A 17599-nucleotide genomic window follows, 5' to 3' on the forward strand; every position below is an offset into this window, starting at 1 on the left:
GCCTATATCTATGTAGCAGGGTGTAAAAAATTGTCAAAAAATATTAAGAATTGAACCATAGCTCTGGAGATGAGTATAAACCAATATAACTAAGCAGAAAAAAAAATTGTTTTTCATATTTATAGTACGAATGTTGTTGCTCATCGGCTCTTCTTGCCTAGCTTTAAATGATTCTCAGAGTAGAGTTACCAAAACAATCCTCACAGTGCCAGCAGAGTGCTTCCAAATCTAACTATTCTGCAGGATACTGTGCAGTGTTCTGCTAAAGCAATATTAATGGGGAAATTATTGGAAATCATTCAGATCAATTCACACCAATTAAAAGAGAAACACAAGATGAGATCTGTGTTGAAGTTACAAAGGTAATCTACTATCTGTTTCTTTCAACACCTGGTAATGAAAGGTGTACAGTCTGTCCGTTTAATTTCTAGGTGAGTTGTGTTGACTCTTCTTTTTCAACATGCTTTTCATTTCTTGACACATCTGTTATGCTAATTGCTGTTTTTTGTTCTTTTTTTAGATGTAGTAAAATCACCACGGATGATACTTTAAATGCTGAATAAAGAAAATAAGGTATGTCCTTACCGTTTATCTTACCGATAAGCATGGAGAAGAACCAAATTAGTGGCTTCCCATCAGTTTGTTTAGTTTTCTTATAGTTTTTACGTAATCAACAGGTGAAACCTCAGTTACTTCTACGTGGAAATTGCAATATCTCACTAGAAATAATGAATCAGCATTTTACAGGCCATATATGTTTGATGTAGCATATCAATCTAAAGGGCAACCTTTCTTTTTTTTTCAAATCATCGTAAGTATCTATTACATACACATATTTGAGTCTCATTAACAATGTTAAAAGAGCTATTTTCCAAAGAAAGATTCAATTTATTTTACCCACTTAGCTTACTAAGGTTAATAAAAAAAACGTTCATTCCTATAATTCAAAAACACATAAGAATCTATTTGGAAATCGATAAGAAAAAGGTCTGATAATTTCTCGATTTTATACTGATTCTAATATTAATTTCGAAATGTTATACTTTCCCCCTAAATGCGGCTCATAACAGCAAAATTCAGTAACATGTTTTTTTAATTACTTGCACTCTTTCCTTTTAACAGCTTCTCTTGCTATTAAAAACGAAAGCTTCACTAACCTTCTGATCTATTTGTAGAGCTGCCTACTACAGCTTCACTTTATTTGCGTTTTTTTCAGTGGATGCTGGAGGCTCAGTCTGCTGTATCAGTCTCCTGCGCTCCGTGTTCACCTGGCATGCATTGGGTCAACTAATCTCCCTCTCTTCGCTGTAACAATTATTTCAGTCCCCACTTTTCTCTGACAGTGGCAACCTAATAGTGAGCTGATTTCTTGCACCAAAATTTATGAGGTTCTGCAGAGAGTTGCGGTGGTATTTCTGGATCCTGCTGGCCCATTGGTCTGAAGTTGCTCTGCTACCATAAAGAGCTCTTACTTTACTGCTGAGCTGGCAGTTAACACCATATATACATGATTATTCTTTACTGTTTGGGAGTTGGCAGTATCTCTTCTGCGACTCCGTGTCCTCATCACCTAAGCTTGCTCAGTCAGAAGCCACTAGTGAGAGTTCCTCTTAAATTTCCTTTACAGGTAGGACATGGATTCATTCTGAAAATGCATTTAACAAAGTATTTCTGTAAATTAATATCAGCTGAGATTTTTTAAATATTTTTTAAGGAATATGCAGGCTACTTACATACATGCTGAAAAAGCTTTGAGTTGTCATTCAAACATTGTTAGTTTAACTAAATATGAACTTTGATGTGTGCCTTGCTTTTTATTTCATTATAATGTGGGTTGTTTAGAATTAAGTAAATGAAAACAGGTCAAATGTATGAGATATCAAACTTTATACATACACATTGTTAAAGTGGTTAAATTCCCAGTGTTTAGATTTTCTGTAGCATGTTATAATCAATCATCTGCTGTGACTGCCTGCACCACATTTTTGTGTGGTGCTGGTGTCTATTTGTACTCTGATCTTTGGGTTACTGTTACAAGTTCAGTCTCAGGCAATATGTCTTATGTTGGGCCAACTGTTTACCGCTGTGACTGAGGCATCTGACCCCACCCAGCTAAAAAAAGCTTCTTTGAAAACATGGTTGTGTTTATCCTAAAGCGTATTCCCTTCCCTACTGTGATTTAAATGTTATCTAATCAACAACGGGGATGCAACATGATGTGCCTTTTTTAACCTTATCAAGAGTCATTGTGGCTTAACTTACTTGACAAAATTATTTTCTCTGTTTGAACAGAGTGTGAAGATCAAACAGGGCCAAAATGTCTGAGTAAGTATTATTTTCCATGTAAGCTATCTGATATTTTTACTGGGAATCAATTAACAAATTCTTGTTCTTTTTGCAGGATCTTTCAGATTTCAACTTGTAGTAATATCTTAGATATTTAATTTAGTTTTTTATAATCAGTACAAAAGAAAATGTATTTTAGAAATTTTTGAGTAGCTTTTAAATTAGTTTATTTGATATTTTGCCAAAGACTTCATCTTAAATATCTAATTTCGTTATCTAAGAAATTAAGAAATGGCAAGAATTTCTACTATATGTATCAGTTGGCTAAACCTTTCATAATGAGGGCAGATATGGTTTCTTTTCTTAGACTTAGACAAACTTTATTGTCAGTTTGTATACACCAAGTGTATATAAAACTAAATTTCATTGCTTACCGCTTACAACATTTGTCCTTATAAAGTGCAGCAGTGATCATCCTGTAAACAGTATAGATGACAAGGAAAACAGATTTAAAAACAACAATGGTGCAAAGGGGCAAAATATGGAACGGTTCAGTGCATTGCAAAATAAATACGGTGCAAAATGCACAATAACATTGAGTTGTGTCCTAATGATTAGTTTCTCCTTCACTGCCAATAAATGTATGCTTATATGTCAGAATATGTTCTGAATCTGTCTGTTGAGGAGGTTGTTTTTATTATCATAAATAAAATTAAGGGATACATTTCCCAAAAGGAGATCAAAATCAGGTTTTAATAAATTAACTGTTTTATTATTGCTGTAGAATAGTTTACTATTAGCTTCTTTAACATAGAAAGTTTTTATAGATTAGTGTTTCTATGTTGGTGTGAGGGATTGCTGTTGTGTCAATGAGTCAATGCAATCAGCCTGACTTAATGATCTGGTTGAACTGTCTCAGTAAAGTGGTATCTTGGCTTAGCAATACTGGAAGGCAGAATAACCAACCAGCATTCATCTTCCAGCTACAGTATATTGTAAAAGACTAAAGATGTAGTTGTCTCCTGTCATTAGATAATATTATGAATAGCATGTATTTTCTGTTAGTGGTACTTAATGATCAAGATGAAAAAAGAAATCCCTAACACACTGATTAACATTTGTCATGAAGAATATCTGATTTATCCATTCTTATTTCCATTTTCTCTTACCTTACAGGGGAAAGAAAATGACATCAAGCCGCAGGCATCAATTGAAGGTCAGGGTTTAATTTAGCTTTTTTTTTTTCTTCAGAAAATGGAACTGTGTGGAGATTACTTATTACATGTCCAAATCTGTTGTTACAGAGCTTAATGCTGCAGATTGCTACCAGAATGCTTGAGGAGGAGAAGAAGGAAATTGCAGCAGCAAAAGAGGCCTATATGGCTGAGAACTGCCCCCCGCCTGACCTCAGTGGAGACGTGAATGCCCTCATGGTCAGTATGACAAACAAATAAGGCAATAGGGAACTAAATCTTAAAGATATAGTGGAGGATTTTTGCACATTTTTGGAAAGACCCTGTATCTGCTCCAAAGAGGGAATGCCTATTGAAGGAGTGTAAGAGCGTGCATTAGCCCATTTCTCCTTGTGCACGCTCTGTTTTAAAGTTGTTGTTTGCATCGCTCATACAAGCTTACTTTCTTAAAGAAGATTTGCAATTTTTCCACTATGTCAGCCTCATCAGCGATAAGAGAAAATAGGGACAAGCACGTAGGATGGCCTTACGTAAACATATCATATCAGAATGAGTGACAATTAGGAGGACCCCTTATGTTGATGATCCACCCCGAAAAAAAAACTTCCTCCACTATACATTGAGAAGGGGCGTTACTCAGCTAATTCAGAGTAGGTCAATATAGGTCATGCAAAGATTTTTATATGTATAAACCTTTATATATATATATATATATGTATATATATATATATATATATACATTTTTTTCACTGAAATATGTTTGATTTTTAGGTAGTACAGAGCTTATAAATTTCATAATAGTCCTAAAGAGACTAAAATCAGGAAATCCTCTAGGCCATACAGCTAGAGTATCATCACCACCTGGCAGCTGCTGAAGGCCAGATGAGGACTGGTTTGAAAAAGGACTGAGAGCCCTCTGGTGGAGGCTCTGACAGTAAGGAACCTAGAACATAGTTACTACAACAAACTAATGGAGAAGCTGGGGGTGCATTTGGCAACTACGTATGTGGGAATGCCACCCTATATGTTTAATGCGCTCCTCAGCAGTATTAGCCCAACCATCCAGGGGAATAAGTACAATAAGTATAAACATCTTAGCCAGTTCTGAACCAAAATGTCAATAGCTCAAATCTTCACAGGGTTTGAGTGTTGCAATAACTGTCTGAGAACCAAATATAAACCAGTTTCAAATTCAGAGACTTGCTGCAGTTCATACGAAACCTAAAAGTTAACAAATGGATAATTTAAATGTTAATAGTGTTTAATATAGGGTGACCAAACGTCCGTATTTCCCAGGACATGTCCGTATTTCAAGTCCTGTCCCGGGCGTCCCGGGTTTTTTTTAGAAAATGAGGAAATGTCCTGATTTTTTAAATTACCTTAATTGGACCATTAAATTTACAGGCGCTAGGGCACTGCGCTGCGTGTGACGTAATCCCTGAGCTGCGTCAGTGCGGGCAGCCCTGTTCTTAATCAGAATATAGATAGCGTGGCTGTCAGTACGCCAACAACATGCCAAAGTGCAAATGTATGTTTACCGACAATTTACAAAAGAGTTTCCCTGCTTTCAGACTGAGTCGAGACACATTGGATGCCTTGTACACAGTGTGCAAAGCAGGCACATATGTCTCGGTGTCCAATGGAGGTGCAAGGGATCTGAAAAGCCACCTGGACACCGAAAGTAAAGATAGTCTATTGATATGTTTGTTCGTTTTTGGTACATTTTGAATAATTTTTGCTACACAAGAGGTATTTTTTTTTTAATTAGCTCATTTGTTAATTTATTTTTTCCAATAGCTTACAGAACAGACATTATTTCGTTCATTGCTGAGGCTGAGTATCATGTGTTATTGGGAGTTGAGAGTTATTGTTAACTTTTATTGTTAAGTGAGGGATGTTTAGATGAGACATTATTTCTTTCATTGTGCTATTCATTAATTACAGGAATTGTTAAGCATTTTTAAAAATACATTTTGAATGAAATTATCGTTTGTTATTGGAGTTATTGCTGTTGACTTTTACCGAAAAGCATTTTTTAATAAATCAACTGTAAATATCATGTTATTGTAGGATTACGTAGGTCTATGTTGAGTGCATGCCACAGACATCAGGAACAGAGATCCCAACCCCCCTTCCAGGTGTCCTGGTTTTCCCAAATGAAAATATGGTCACCCTAGTTTAATAGGGTCATTGGAATTGGCAAATAACCTTTATGTGAAGTCCCCCTTTTTCATGAGATGAAAAATAAGGTGGATCTATATTTTCAACGCTCTATTTCACTCCAATGTAACACTATTTGGGCCATACGTATGTCTTTCTATATTCAATTTTTTTGTTGTTTGAGTACTCCCTAGACTCCAAAGTCTTCCTGTAAAAGGGCTGATATTATTTAAAATAAAACAGCACATATTGTCTTGTAATTAGTGTGTCATAATAATCCTTGAAACAAGAATGATGTTATTGGGAAGGGAACCACCTCAGCAGGAGTGTTATAAATCATAAAATATGCTTTTTTTCTTTTGCTTACAGGAAGTGTGCAAGAAGCTCCATCAGGCCATTGACAAAATTGATGAGGCGAGATACGACACAGAAGCAAAAGTTCTGAAAGTGGACAAAGAGGTGAGATACAGGCAAGAGCCTGACTTGATTTAACTGTAAAGACATATTTATCAACAAGTCTTTAATTCAACTTTCAGAAAACCTTTATTTAATTTCCAGTACATTTTAACAATATAGATTTTAGATTCGGTGCATAGGAAAGGAACGCTTCCCTTAGGGGTAGGTACCATTTCCAAACAAATGTGCTCATGTGTGCATATTGCTTTTGGTTATTTGCCAACAAGTCACATCACAAGGTGCAGAATCCCATTCAGTTATATTCCTTCAAATTTCAATCCAATTATTTTATATCCTATTTTATAACTTTTTCTGCAATGAGTTGTTTTACAGTAGATGATACTGGCAGGAAGAATCTTTTTTTAAATGCTCTGGAGAACGTCTAACTGAAAATATTCTGTTGTCGCAGTTAGATATAGAGGACGGTCAGGTAGTCTGTTTTTTTTTATAATTTTGTCGAAAAAAAAAAGGATGTGTGAAAATATATCCATAGGTTCAAGCAAAGTTCTCGTAACAGCTTTAGTAGTTTGCTGAGCTTCTTTATTTTCTGCTTTAATGCTGCTACCCCAACAGATGATGGCAGAAGAGCACTTTAGATTAGATGATTATTTCAATTCAGTTTATTTATACAGCTACAATTCTCAATACATGTCATCTCAAGGCACTTTAATTATACCAGATCATACAGCCAAATTGATTCAAATTTTTATATCTAAGGAAAACCAGATGATTGCATTGAATCATTGATTCGAAGGTAATCCCTCACTCCATGCTTGTAGCAACAGTGGAGAGGAGAAACTCCCCTTTAACAGGAAGAAACCTCCAGCAGAATCAGGCTCAGTGAGAGCGTCCATCTGCTGAGGCTGACTAGGGTTCAAGGAGACAGACGCGGGCATACAGAAATAAGCAGAGATACCAAAAGGAACTTGTCCAAAACTGGTAGTTGGTTCCACAGGAGAGGAGCCTGATAACTAAAAGATCTGCCTCCCATTCTACTTTTAGAAACTCTAGGAACCACTAGTAAAGAGCAAAGTGCTCTGTTAGGAACATAAGGAACAATCAGATCTCTGATATAAGATGGAGCTTTGTCATTTAAGGCTTTACATGTGAGAAGGAGGATTTTAAATTGTAATCTGGATTTAACAGTAAACCATTAATTTTCATCTTAACTACATTTTGTGGACTTCCTGATAGTAGAGAGTTACAATTGTCCAGCCTTGAAGTAACAAATGCATGCACTAGTTTCTCAGCATTTATATTTATAAATGCTTATATATTAAAATTGTATAAATTATAAACATCTCAGGATGTTTATAATTTTTTTACAATTTTCCGAAGATGAAAGAAGGAAATTCTAGAAACCTCTTTGATATGGGATTTAAATGACAGGTCCTGATTAAAAAATAACCCCAAAATTTTTTACTTTATTATCTGAGATCAATTTAATCCCATCCAAATGAATTAACTGACTAGTCTGCCTCTTTTTTAAAGACTCCGGTCTAAAGACTATAACTTTTGTTTTGTCTGCATTTAGGAGCAGGAAGTTAAGAGCCATTCAGGTTTTTATGTCTTCAAGACGTGCCTGTAATCTATGTAATGAGTTGGCTTCATCTGGACTTATAGACAAATACAGGTGCTGGTCATAAAATTAGAATATCATGAAAAAGTAGATTGATTTCAGTAATTCCATTTAAAAAGTGAAACTTGTATATTATATTCATACATTACATACAAACTCATATATTTCAGATGTTTATTTTGTTTAATTTTGATGATTACAAATGACAACAAATGAAAATCTCAAATTCATCATATCAGAAAATTAGAATATTGTGAAAAGGTTCAAAATTGATGGCCCCTGGTGCCACACTCTAATCAGCTAATTAACTCAAACCACCTGCAAAAGCCTTTAAATAGTCTTTCAGTCTAGTTCTATAGGCTACACAATCATGGGGAAGACTGCTGACTTGACAGTTGTCCAAAAGACGACCATCGACACCTTGCACAAGGAGGGCAAGACACAAAAGGTCATCGCTAAAGAGGCTGGCTGTTCACAGAGCTCAGTGTCCAAGCACATTAATAGAGAGGCGAAGGGAAGGAAAAGATGTGGTCGAAAAAAGTGTACAAGCAAGAGAGATAACCGCACCCTGGAGAGGATTGTGAAACAAAACCCATTCAAAAATGTGGGGGAGATTCACAAAGAGTGGACTGCAGCTGGAGTGAGTGCTTCAAGAACCACCACACACAGACGTATGAAAGACATGGGTTTCTGCTGTCGCATTCCTTGTGTCAAGCCACTCTTGAACCACAGACAGCGTCAGAAGCGTCTTGCCTGGGCTAAAGAGAAACAGGACTGGACTGCTGGTGAGTGGTCCAAAGTCATGTTCTCTGATGAAAGTAAATTTTGCATTTCCTTTGGAAATCAAGGTCCCAGAGTCTGGAGGAAAAGAAGAGAGGCACTTCATCCACGTTGCTTGAAGTCCAGTGTAAAGTTTCCACAGTCAGTGATGGTTTGGGGTGCCATGTCATCTGCTGGTGTTGGTCCATTGTGTTTTCTGAGGTCCAGGGTCAACGCAGCCACATACCAGGTAGTTTTAGAGCACTTCATGCTTCCTGCAGCTGACCAACTTTTTGGAGATGCAGATTTCATTTTCCAACAGGACTTGGCACCTGCACACAGTGCCAAAGCTACCAGTACCTGGTTGAAGGACCATGGTATCCCTGTTCTTAATTGGCCAGCAAACTCTCCTGACCTTAACCCCATAGAAAATCTATGGGGTATTGTGAAGAAGAAGATGCAATACACCAGACCCAACAATTCAGAAGAGCTAAAAGCCACTATTAGAGCAACCTGGGCTATCATAACACCTGAGCAGTGCCACAGACTGATCGACTCCATGCCACGCCGCATTGCTGCAGTAATACAGGCCAAAGGAGGCCCAACTAAATACTGAGTGTTGTACATGCTCATACTTTTCATGTTCATACTTTTCAGTTGGCCAACATTTCTATAAATCCTTTGTTTTTATTGGTCTTCAGTAATATTCTAATTTTCTGATATGATGAATTTGAGATTTTCATTTGTTGTCATTTGTAATCATCAAAATTAAACAAAATAAACATCTGAAATATATGAGTTTGTATGTAATGTATGAATATAATATACAAGTTTCACTTTTTAAATGGAATTACTGAAATCAATCTACTTTTTCATGATATTCTAATTTTATGACCAGCACCTGTATAGCTGAGTATCAGCCAGCCTGAAAAATATAAGATAGCTGTTACAATAATGTAATTTTGATAAATATCTTATGTCCAGTAAACAGTAGTTTACTAGCCATTTTACAAATTACCCTTTTTACTCTTACTTAAGTCATTTCTTGGATGACCAGTGAATGAAAAAACAAAGATCTGATGTGCTCTTTCAGGCCATGTACTGTAAAGGGCAGATTAAACTTTTGCAACCGTACACATCAAATGTCCTTTGGGTCTGGTCACAAACCAGTTTTTCTGGTATGCTTCTGCACAGTCGGTCTCAAATTTCTAGGGACGCACAGCAGTTTCCTGCCAAAGGGCAAGTGGGAGCCTATTCGCGAACTTGCAAGAACTTCGCTGCATGGTCACGAGAACTTTGGCAGCGCCAGAGGAAGTGTTTATCTTCCAAAACAACAATGGCGTCTCTGCAAGATATCAAGGTCACGGAGGTGGAGCTAGAGTTGTTAGACATCGAAGAGGTACAGGATCTGTTAATGGAGCGAACCTCCTCAATTAACCTTTTGTCATAGTTGTCCATGGTAGTTGTTCCTCAATTTTTAAAAATGGCACGTCACGGGACCAAATCGAGAAGGATGACCACACAGACAGCCGAAAAGGCATACCAAGGAGCAATCACAAACTTTTGTCTGTGCGCTTCCACTTGAGGTCTGCGCGGGTTTGAGATGGTCTGACGCGTAGTCAGGATTTTTCTTGAGGTGCGCAACGATGGTTACAGGATCACTGCGCGGGGGCGTGGTCCAGCAAAGAGGCAGATTTGACTGTTGCAGAGGCTATGTGTCAGAAGAATAAAGGGCAGATTATACTTCTGCAACCGCACACATCAAATATCACTTGGGTCTGGTCATGAACCAGCTTTGCTGGTATGCTTCTGCACCGTCGGTCTTGAATTTCTAGGGCCGCACAGCAGTTTCCCTTCAAAGCACAAGGGGGAGCCTATTCGAGAACTGGCGAGAACTTCGGCGGACAGTCAAGAGAACTTCGGCGGTGCCGGCGGGAGTGTTATTTTCCAAAACAACAATGGCACATCTGCAAGATATCACAGTCACAGAGATGGATCTAGAGTTTATAGACATCGTAGAGGAACAGGTTCTGTTAATCGAGTTGGTATATAGACAGATTAACCTTTCGTCGTAGTTGTCCATTGTAGTTGTTCCTCCGTTTTTGAAAATGGCGTGTCGCGGCACCGAATCGAGAGGGACGACCACACACACAGCTGAAAAGGCATACCAAGGACCAATCACAGCTGCTTTTTGTTGGCGCACTTCTGCTTGAGGTCTGTGCAGGTTTGCAACCGTCTGACGCGTAGTCAGGAGTTTTTTGAGGTGCGCGATGACGGTTGCAGAACCTCTGTGCGGGGGGCGTGGTCGCGCACAAAGAGAGATTTCACGGATGCAGAGGCTATGCGACAGAAGCATAAATTGGTCTTAAATTGGCCTTAATGCAGAGAACAATGGATCCTTGAAAAAGCAAGATATCAACTTCATCTTATGCTCAACTTTTTGTACTCGATAATTTGATGTTTTAAAATGGAATCAGAATCAGAATAAGAATCAGATTCAGATTTATTGCCAAATAGGTGTGCACTTACAAGGAATTTGAATTACTGTTGATGGTGCAGAAAAATGTAATATATATACATAATACAAAATCTTTAGTTATATACAATATAAAACATACAATATACTAGATACAATATATAGTATATTGCTATGTACTATATACACAGTAGGCTGTACATTAATGTAATGAGAGGTCTGGAGATGCTACATCAGTGTAGCTTCTAGGTCCTGAACAGGGGAGGGAGAGAGGCAGTGTCAGTGTCATGGAGGTCTCTGGGCCTTGTTGATAAGGCTGGTAGTGGATGGGAAGAAACAGTTCTTTTGGCATGAGGTTTTGGTCCTGATGGACCGCAGCATCCTGCCAGAGGAAAGTGTCTGAAATAGTTTGTGGTTGGGGTGCGAGGGATCAGCCACAATCTTCCCTGCATGCCTCAGAGTCCTGGAGGCGTGCAGCTCCTGGAGAGATGGAAGATTGCAGCCAATCACCTTCTCTGCAGAACGGATGACACATTGCAGTCTGCCCTTGTCCTTGGCACTGGCACCAGATTCCCAGATTATGATTGAGAAGGTGAGGTTGGACTCAATGATGGAGGAGTAGAAGTGCATAATCATTGTCCTTGGCAGGTTGAATTTTTTCAGCTGCCGCAGGAAGTACTTTCTTGGTGAGGGAGTTGATGTTCATCTCCACTTAAGGTCCTGTGAGATCCTCACTGAATTTGAAACTAGTTTAAATTGGTTGTTCATAGATGTCCTATGATTAGCTGTTTGCCTTGCCAGTTATTTTCTTTGTAAAGGTGCATTCACACAGAATGCAAAACCTGCAGGCAAATTGGCACCGCTGGTGAAAGGTTCCACTGTGTCATTAAATATGCTGGTCGTCTGTTTCACATCAACAAAGCACACTCTGATTTTACCTAACAAGTTTCTGTGGTTTATTTACTTTGGAAAACCAAACAAAACCAACAGTATCCCTGGACCTAGCACATCCTACAGAGAAGCTCCAAGTTAAGCAAGAATCTATGTGTGACAGTGTGGTCCTGTCACTATGCCTCCAATTGATCATGTATCCCGGCTGCTTTGCCAGGGTATATCCGTTTGGCTGACCGGTCAGCGTGAATGACTTTTACCTGAGAGTCAGTGGCATCAAATCTCATTGTTACTTGCAATATATGGCAGGAAAACAGCTGTTTCCCATGCAGCTCAATGTAGGGTGAGACAGCGTTCTGTTTCCATGTAAAATACATCCACAGCCAGAAGCCAACAGATGCTTTAGCCTTGATATAGAAATATTTCGGACCGATGAACTGCAGTCACGTCTATGACGTCAACCAGTGGTGAAATGCTGCTACTGATTGGCTATGCGTACTCAAGCAGCTCAAAGAATTGTACTGAATGGTGAACCGTAAAATGCCTTGACATAACATGTGGTGTGAATTGGCGCTATATAAAAAAACTGAATTGAATTGAATTTTAGACCTTTATGGCTTATACAACTTAAAGAAAAATTTCTGACAGAGTGGAAAAGAGTCCTCTATCTCATTTCCATGTTCTTGATGCAGTGATCTTGGCTGCAACTGCCAATAAAATCTTTGAAAAAAGCTTCAACACAAAACATTAAACCTCAACCCAACTGTTTAATCATATTCTATCTGATCCCAGATCCAGGATTTGAAGCTGAAGGTTGTTGATCTGGCCGGAGTGAAGAAGCCTGCTCTGAAGAAAGTGCGTATGTCAGCTGATGCCATGCTTAAGGCTCTACTGGGCTCCAAACACACAGTCAACATGGACCTCAGGGCCAACCTGAAGCAGGTCAAGAAGGAGACCAAAGAGGAGGTAAATATTTCAATTCTAACAAAACTGTTCCATCACATTACTGTTTTCACCCTTATTTTCTGCTCTAAAATTAATTGAGATTATGCTTAAATGTTAATTAATAGCAGTAACTGTCAATTGGTTAAACACCAAAGATATTGTATCTATTAGTTATTCTGAAGAGACGCCTTAATAATGGCCAATTAAGGGTCATATTCTTTTTTTTTTTCTCAAGATAATACAGGAAATCTTTACAATGAACGATGCAATGGAATTTTTTTTGTGATTGTCGGTATTGTTAGTCCAGGTATTACGAGTTTTTTGTTGTTTTATCCAGACAACAGAGGCGGTCGGTGATTGGCGTAAAAACATTGAAGACAAGGCCGACAGGAAGAAGATGTTCGAATCGTCTTAAAATTCTTCAGGCTCTGTGAGGATGATGCCAGGGGAGGCAGGTCTGACTGACTGAGCTCATCTCTTTGGCCCTCGGATGCATTCAGGGCCAAGAGTTAGGACACTGACTTACTTTGTGTTACTGTTTCTGAGCATTCTGTACAGCAGTCAGAAGGATGTTACATCATCAGGAAGCATTGTTTATGTGGTTAAACCTGTTTTCTTAAAAAACATCACAGAATGTACTGGTTTTCTCAAAAGCGGTAGAAATAAATATGTCGAAAAATAAGGAAATTTGTTGCTGCTTTTATTTAATAGTAAGGTTATTTAAAACCATTTTGATATTTGGGTGAGTCTGAAAAGAGTAAATTGTTATTTTCTTGTTAAGGGAGATTCATTCTAATAATATAGAAAAAGATGACATAATATACATATATTTTGTCTGTTTTTTTAAATAATGATTTCACATAACTGTAAACATTACGTTATTTCTACTAATGTCCCCAAACTGAAACTTGAATCTCACAGTTTATTATCTGACCTCTAATTTCACTTTTTTATACAGATTGTATGCATGGATACATTTTTTTTTAGACTGGAACAGGTCAGAGCACCTCGAATGACCAATACTGGGATTTTTTTTAATTTTTTTTTATTATAATGTAGGAGACACAAATCAATGTTAAAAGTAAAACATAAGACTTTTGGGCCTGTCAATGGTAAACTGAATTTTTCTTTTTACATTCCAATATAGCAGAAAAAAGGTATAAAGTTAAGGCAAAACCCTTTGACTTTCTGATAATACTGATAGTAGTCAGGTAGGGATAAACCATTGGGAGACAGATTAGACCGATACTGAGACTGCTTTGAATGAGAGGCAAATAAATGCATAGATGTTGTTTTTTTCTTTTAACATAAACAAATACACAAATAATTGATAATTTAGCTGCTTTACTTGGATCACATCTGTTGGAAAATAAATACCATTTCCCTTTAATTAAATATTTGATAGTTTCCATGTAAGTATAAGGAAATAATGCTTAAAGGTTGGAATGATAAGTAGTGTTGTTTTTTCATTGACAGTAAACTTGGTAGAAGGAGTCTTTAGCTAAGATAGGAGACGTCTGAGATAGGAGCAACTTGCAGTGGGGCTGGGCAGAGTGTATTTCAGGAGCTCGCAGGCCTATTGGTCTGACTTTCAAATTCATTTCCATAAAGAGGTTCTCAGCATTCTGCTGAGGCATCTCAGGCCTCCATATATACGTATTTCATTTTTCTCTGTCCGTGGCTTTGGCAGTGTCTGCTTTTCTTCCAACAAGTGTATACTGTCCTCCTTCCTTCTCTCCATAGGTGAGAACTTCTTCCTTTCTTTTTCTCCAATCTGTTTGAGCCTCTCTGTGAGCAGCATCTTTTCTTTAAGTGACAAGCTGGTTCACCTTTGACCAGTTCTGAATCCCTAAACTCACTTTCAACATGTTGTAGGTCACAAATGGATGATTTAATGTGATCTGTTTGCAGCCAATTGCAAGTGTCTTAAAAGTTTACTGTATTCCTTTTAAATTTAATTGATCTTTCATGACACAGGTTGTAAGTTTGCTTCAGAAAATGTTTTGACTAAATACGATTATTCAAGCCTGTGTTTTTTGGACAGAGTTAGAAAAATGTTACATTTTATTAATGTGTAACCTGTAAAAACTGTAATTTTGATTAATTTTACAGACTGGATTTTGTTAATCTTAGTTTTGTTATTCAAAATCATATGGTATTTTTTTCCAATTAAATATTAATACAACTTCGCTAAGTTTTGAATAACTATGATTTGTAATACCTATTATAAAAAAAACAAAACTTATTTTTTCTAAATTAAATGAAACCAGTTTTGTTTTCATGTTAGTGTGTAAATTCCATGATGGCCATGCCTCATTTGATCGGTAACATCCTTGTTTTCGATTATTTCCATGTAAGAAAGTTCAGCTTCGTTGACTAAGAATGATACTTATGACACATGTTTATGGTACCTTAAAAAAGTGACATCCTAGCTGGACCTTCCCAGATTAGTTCAGTCTATGTTGCTCCTTCTCAGCTGTGGCCTCAGATCACGTTACGTTGCAAATTCTGCTGTATATCGATGTCCGTGATGCTGATCTCAGACAGCTGATGTGCTTGACTCCTGCAGAATTCCAACATCATATTCTTTTCTCTTATTAATATTTTAATGCAGATCGTGAACGACAAAGGCCATCAAGATGTCTGAGTAAGTTATAATGTCTTTTGTACTGTTTTAAGTTACCTCTGAATATCCACACAGTTAAATGATTACACCATGTTTTTTTTGTTTTGTTTTTACAGTTGTGTGTAGTTTTTGAATTAAGCAGTAAAAATGTCAAGTTCTATTAATCAGGGACATTGCAATTATGAAAAATCTCTCTAAACAGGAAAAAGATGACATCCAGCCGTCGGCACCACCTGAAGGTAAAAGATACACAGACATTCACCTCTATAGATCTACAAAACCTGCTGCTTAGAAAATTAGGAAACCTTGTTAGAAAATATATACAGTTGATTAAAAACCACAAATAGTCACGTATCTTTGCTCTACTGTAGCTCCTGACAGTCTGTTTAATGTTGCGGATGGATAATATGTAGTCGGACATTACATACATCTGTTTGCTGTTGTTTGGTTCTGCAGAGCCTGGTGCTTCAGGTTGCTGCAAACTGGCTGGAGAAGGAAAAGCAGGAGACCATTCAGGCCAAAGAGGCTTATATGGCTGAGCACTGTCCCGCTCCGGATACGAATGGAGATCAGGCTGCTCTCATGGTGAGAAATCAGATCAGATTTTATAGGAAAAAAAACACAAAAACAGAAAGGTATGAAGAAGTGAGACTGGAAGTTTACTGAGAAAAAAGGCAGAAATAGCTTCAGAAAGACTATCTACTAACTAACTATCTACTAAAAGAGTCAAAACAACACTATGACACTTTTCTTTCATTTCATTTCATTATTCAAACTCAGAAAAATAAAACAAGAGGGAGAAATGACTAAAAATGCCTACATGTATATTATTCATAAATTATAGAAACACCATTAAGGAATTAGTGAGATCTTTTTAATGCACAGATACTCCGTTTTTTTTTTTTTTACAAGCAACATGATCTTTTTTGATGAGCTTGTTACCTCATCTACAGTCACTAACTAACCAGAATTTAGCAGCTGAAAACACAGCTATGCTGCTTGAGAAGACATTAGCTGTTTGCCATATATTTTCACAAGACAGAGGTCACTATCACCTTTTGTTCTAGAGTGTTGCATTAAGACATGGGAACATGGTTCATGCTAAAAGAGTTCAAGTTATAAATTGTGTTGAATATTTTACAAACTTAAGTGTTGGTTTTAATGCTCAGTGTTAAGTCACATTTGACATAAAAAATAAGCAAGTCTACACCTTAGCATCACACTTCTGATCTGCACTGCTGTTCCTGAGTTCTTCTATTCAGTTTGGTTAGAATTTAATGAACATTATTGTTAAGCTGATTCAATATAGTGTCTTTATGATTATATCCGAATAGGAAGTCTGCAAAAAGCTCCATGCTGCCATTGACAAGATTGATGAGGAAAGGTACGACATCGAGGCCAAAGTCCAAAAGGCAGAAAAAGAGGTGCGTCATAGAAAGACACTACAAAACCAAAGTGAAGGAGAAGAAAGCTTCATTGTTTTATTTTCTCACAGATTGAGGACCTGAAGATCAAAGTTGTGGACTTGGTTGGAGTGAAGAAGCCTGCTCTGAAGAAAGTGCGTATGTCTGCTGATGCCATGCTTAAGGCTCTGCTGGGCTCCAAACACACAGTCAACATGGACCTCAGGGCCAACCTGAAGCAGGTCAAGAAGGAGACAAAAGAGGAGGTGAGAAAATACGTTTATACATTTTTACACTTAGGCAAAAATCCAAAATAAAGTTAAATCTGTTTCTGTGACTTGGATGTTTTGTTTTTTTTAACATATATATATTGCAATTAGAAAAAGATGTTTCTGTCCTCTACAGCCAACAGAAGCCGTGGGTGACTGGCGTAAGAACATTGAGGATAAGGCAGACAGGAAGAAGATGTTTGAGTCTTCCTAGATGGTCTCTGCTGCTCATCTATCTGTTTACATGAACCCCACGTGTCTTATGTGCCGGTTGAACCGATGTTCATTATACAGCTGAGGGCTAGTGTGTCTCAGGGGTGTCTTTCTGGAAGAAACGTAACATGTCAGTGTGACTGAAGGGGAGTTTTTGCACTTTGTTCTAGTCTGGAGGGAGGAGGAAGAGAGTGAGGTTTAAGGTTCACCACAAAAACACCATGGTTCCATACACACAGCAACACTCATACACTGAAGGAAACAATAAATAAATCTGTAAAAAGAAATAGTACGTTTGGTCTTTTTTCTGATGTCATATTTTTCATATTTTATTCTGAAATAC

At 37.5% G+C, this 17599-nt stretch overlaps 2 protein-coding genes across 2 annotated transcripts; both read left to right on the forward strand.

Moving 5' to 3' along the window:
* The first annotated feature begins 1473 nt into the window (after nucleotides 1–1473).
* LOC119780449 (troponin I, fast skeletal muscle-like) lies at nucleotides 1474–13427 on the forward strand. The gene is made up of 7 exons (XM_038280508.1): nucleotides 1474–1627; nucleotides 2293–2325; nucleotides 3463–3502; nucleotides 3591–3719; nucleotides 6009–6098; nucleotides 12593–12766; nucleotides 13083–13427. Exons 2-7 carry the CDS (start codon nucleotides 2318–2320, stop codon nucleotides 13158–13160), a joined length of 519 nt encoding a protein of 172 aa, XP_038136436.1. The 5' UTR covers nucleotides 1474–1627; nucleotides 2293–2317; the 3' UTR covers nucleotides 13161–13427.
* A 935-nt stretch (nucleotides 13428–14362) lies between these two features.
* LOC119780451 (troponin I, fast skeletal muscle-like) lies at nucleotides 14363–17543 on the forward strand. The gene is made up of 7 exons (XM_038280510.1): nucleotides 14363–14488; nucleotides 15360–15392; nucleotides 15574–15610; nucleotides 15828–15956; nucleotides 16706–16795; nucleotides 16867–17040; nucleotides 17180–17543. Exons 2-7 carry the CDS (start codon nucleotides 15385–15387, stop codon nucleotides 17255–17257), a joined length of 516 nt encoding a protein of 171 aa, XP_038136438.1. The 5' UTR covers nucleotides 14363–14488; nucleotides 15360–15384; the 3' UTR covers nucleotides 17258–17543.
* Nucleotides 17544–17599: the final 56 nt, after the last annotated feature.

The sequence above is a fragment of the Cyprinodon tularosa genome, unplaced genomic scaffold, assembly GCF_016077235.1.
Source record: "Cyprinodon tularosa strain WSP-4 unplaced genomic scaffold, ASM1607723v1 ctg160, whole genome shotgun sequence".
NCBI classification, from domain to species: domain Eukaryota; kingdom Metazoa; phylum Chordata; class Actinopteri; order Cyprinodontiformes; family Cyprinodontidae; genus Cyprinodon; species Cyprinodon tularosa.

Bases quoted from the DNA above. Each gene is read 5' to 3' on its own strand.
- LOC119780449 (XM_038280508.1), top strand. The intron at 3,503-3,590 runs GTCAGGGTTTAA...CTGTTGTTACAG, and splicing joins GCCGCAGGCATCAATTGAAG to AGCTTAATGCTGCAGATTGC. The intron at 12,767-13,082 runs GTAAATATTTCA...TGTTTTATCCAG, and splicing joins AGAAGGAGACCAAAGAGGAG to ACAACAGAGGCGGTCGGTGA.
- LOC119780451 (XM_038280510.1), top strand. The intron at 16,796-16,866 runs GTGCGTCATAGA...ATTTTCTCACAG, and splicing joins TCCAAAAGGCAGAAAAAGAG to ATTGAGGACCTGAAGATCAA. The intron at 17,041-17,179 runs GTGAGAAAATAC...TGTCCTCTACAG, and splicing joins AGAAGGAGACAAAAGAGGAG to CCAACAGAAGCCGTGGGTGA.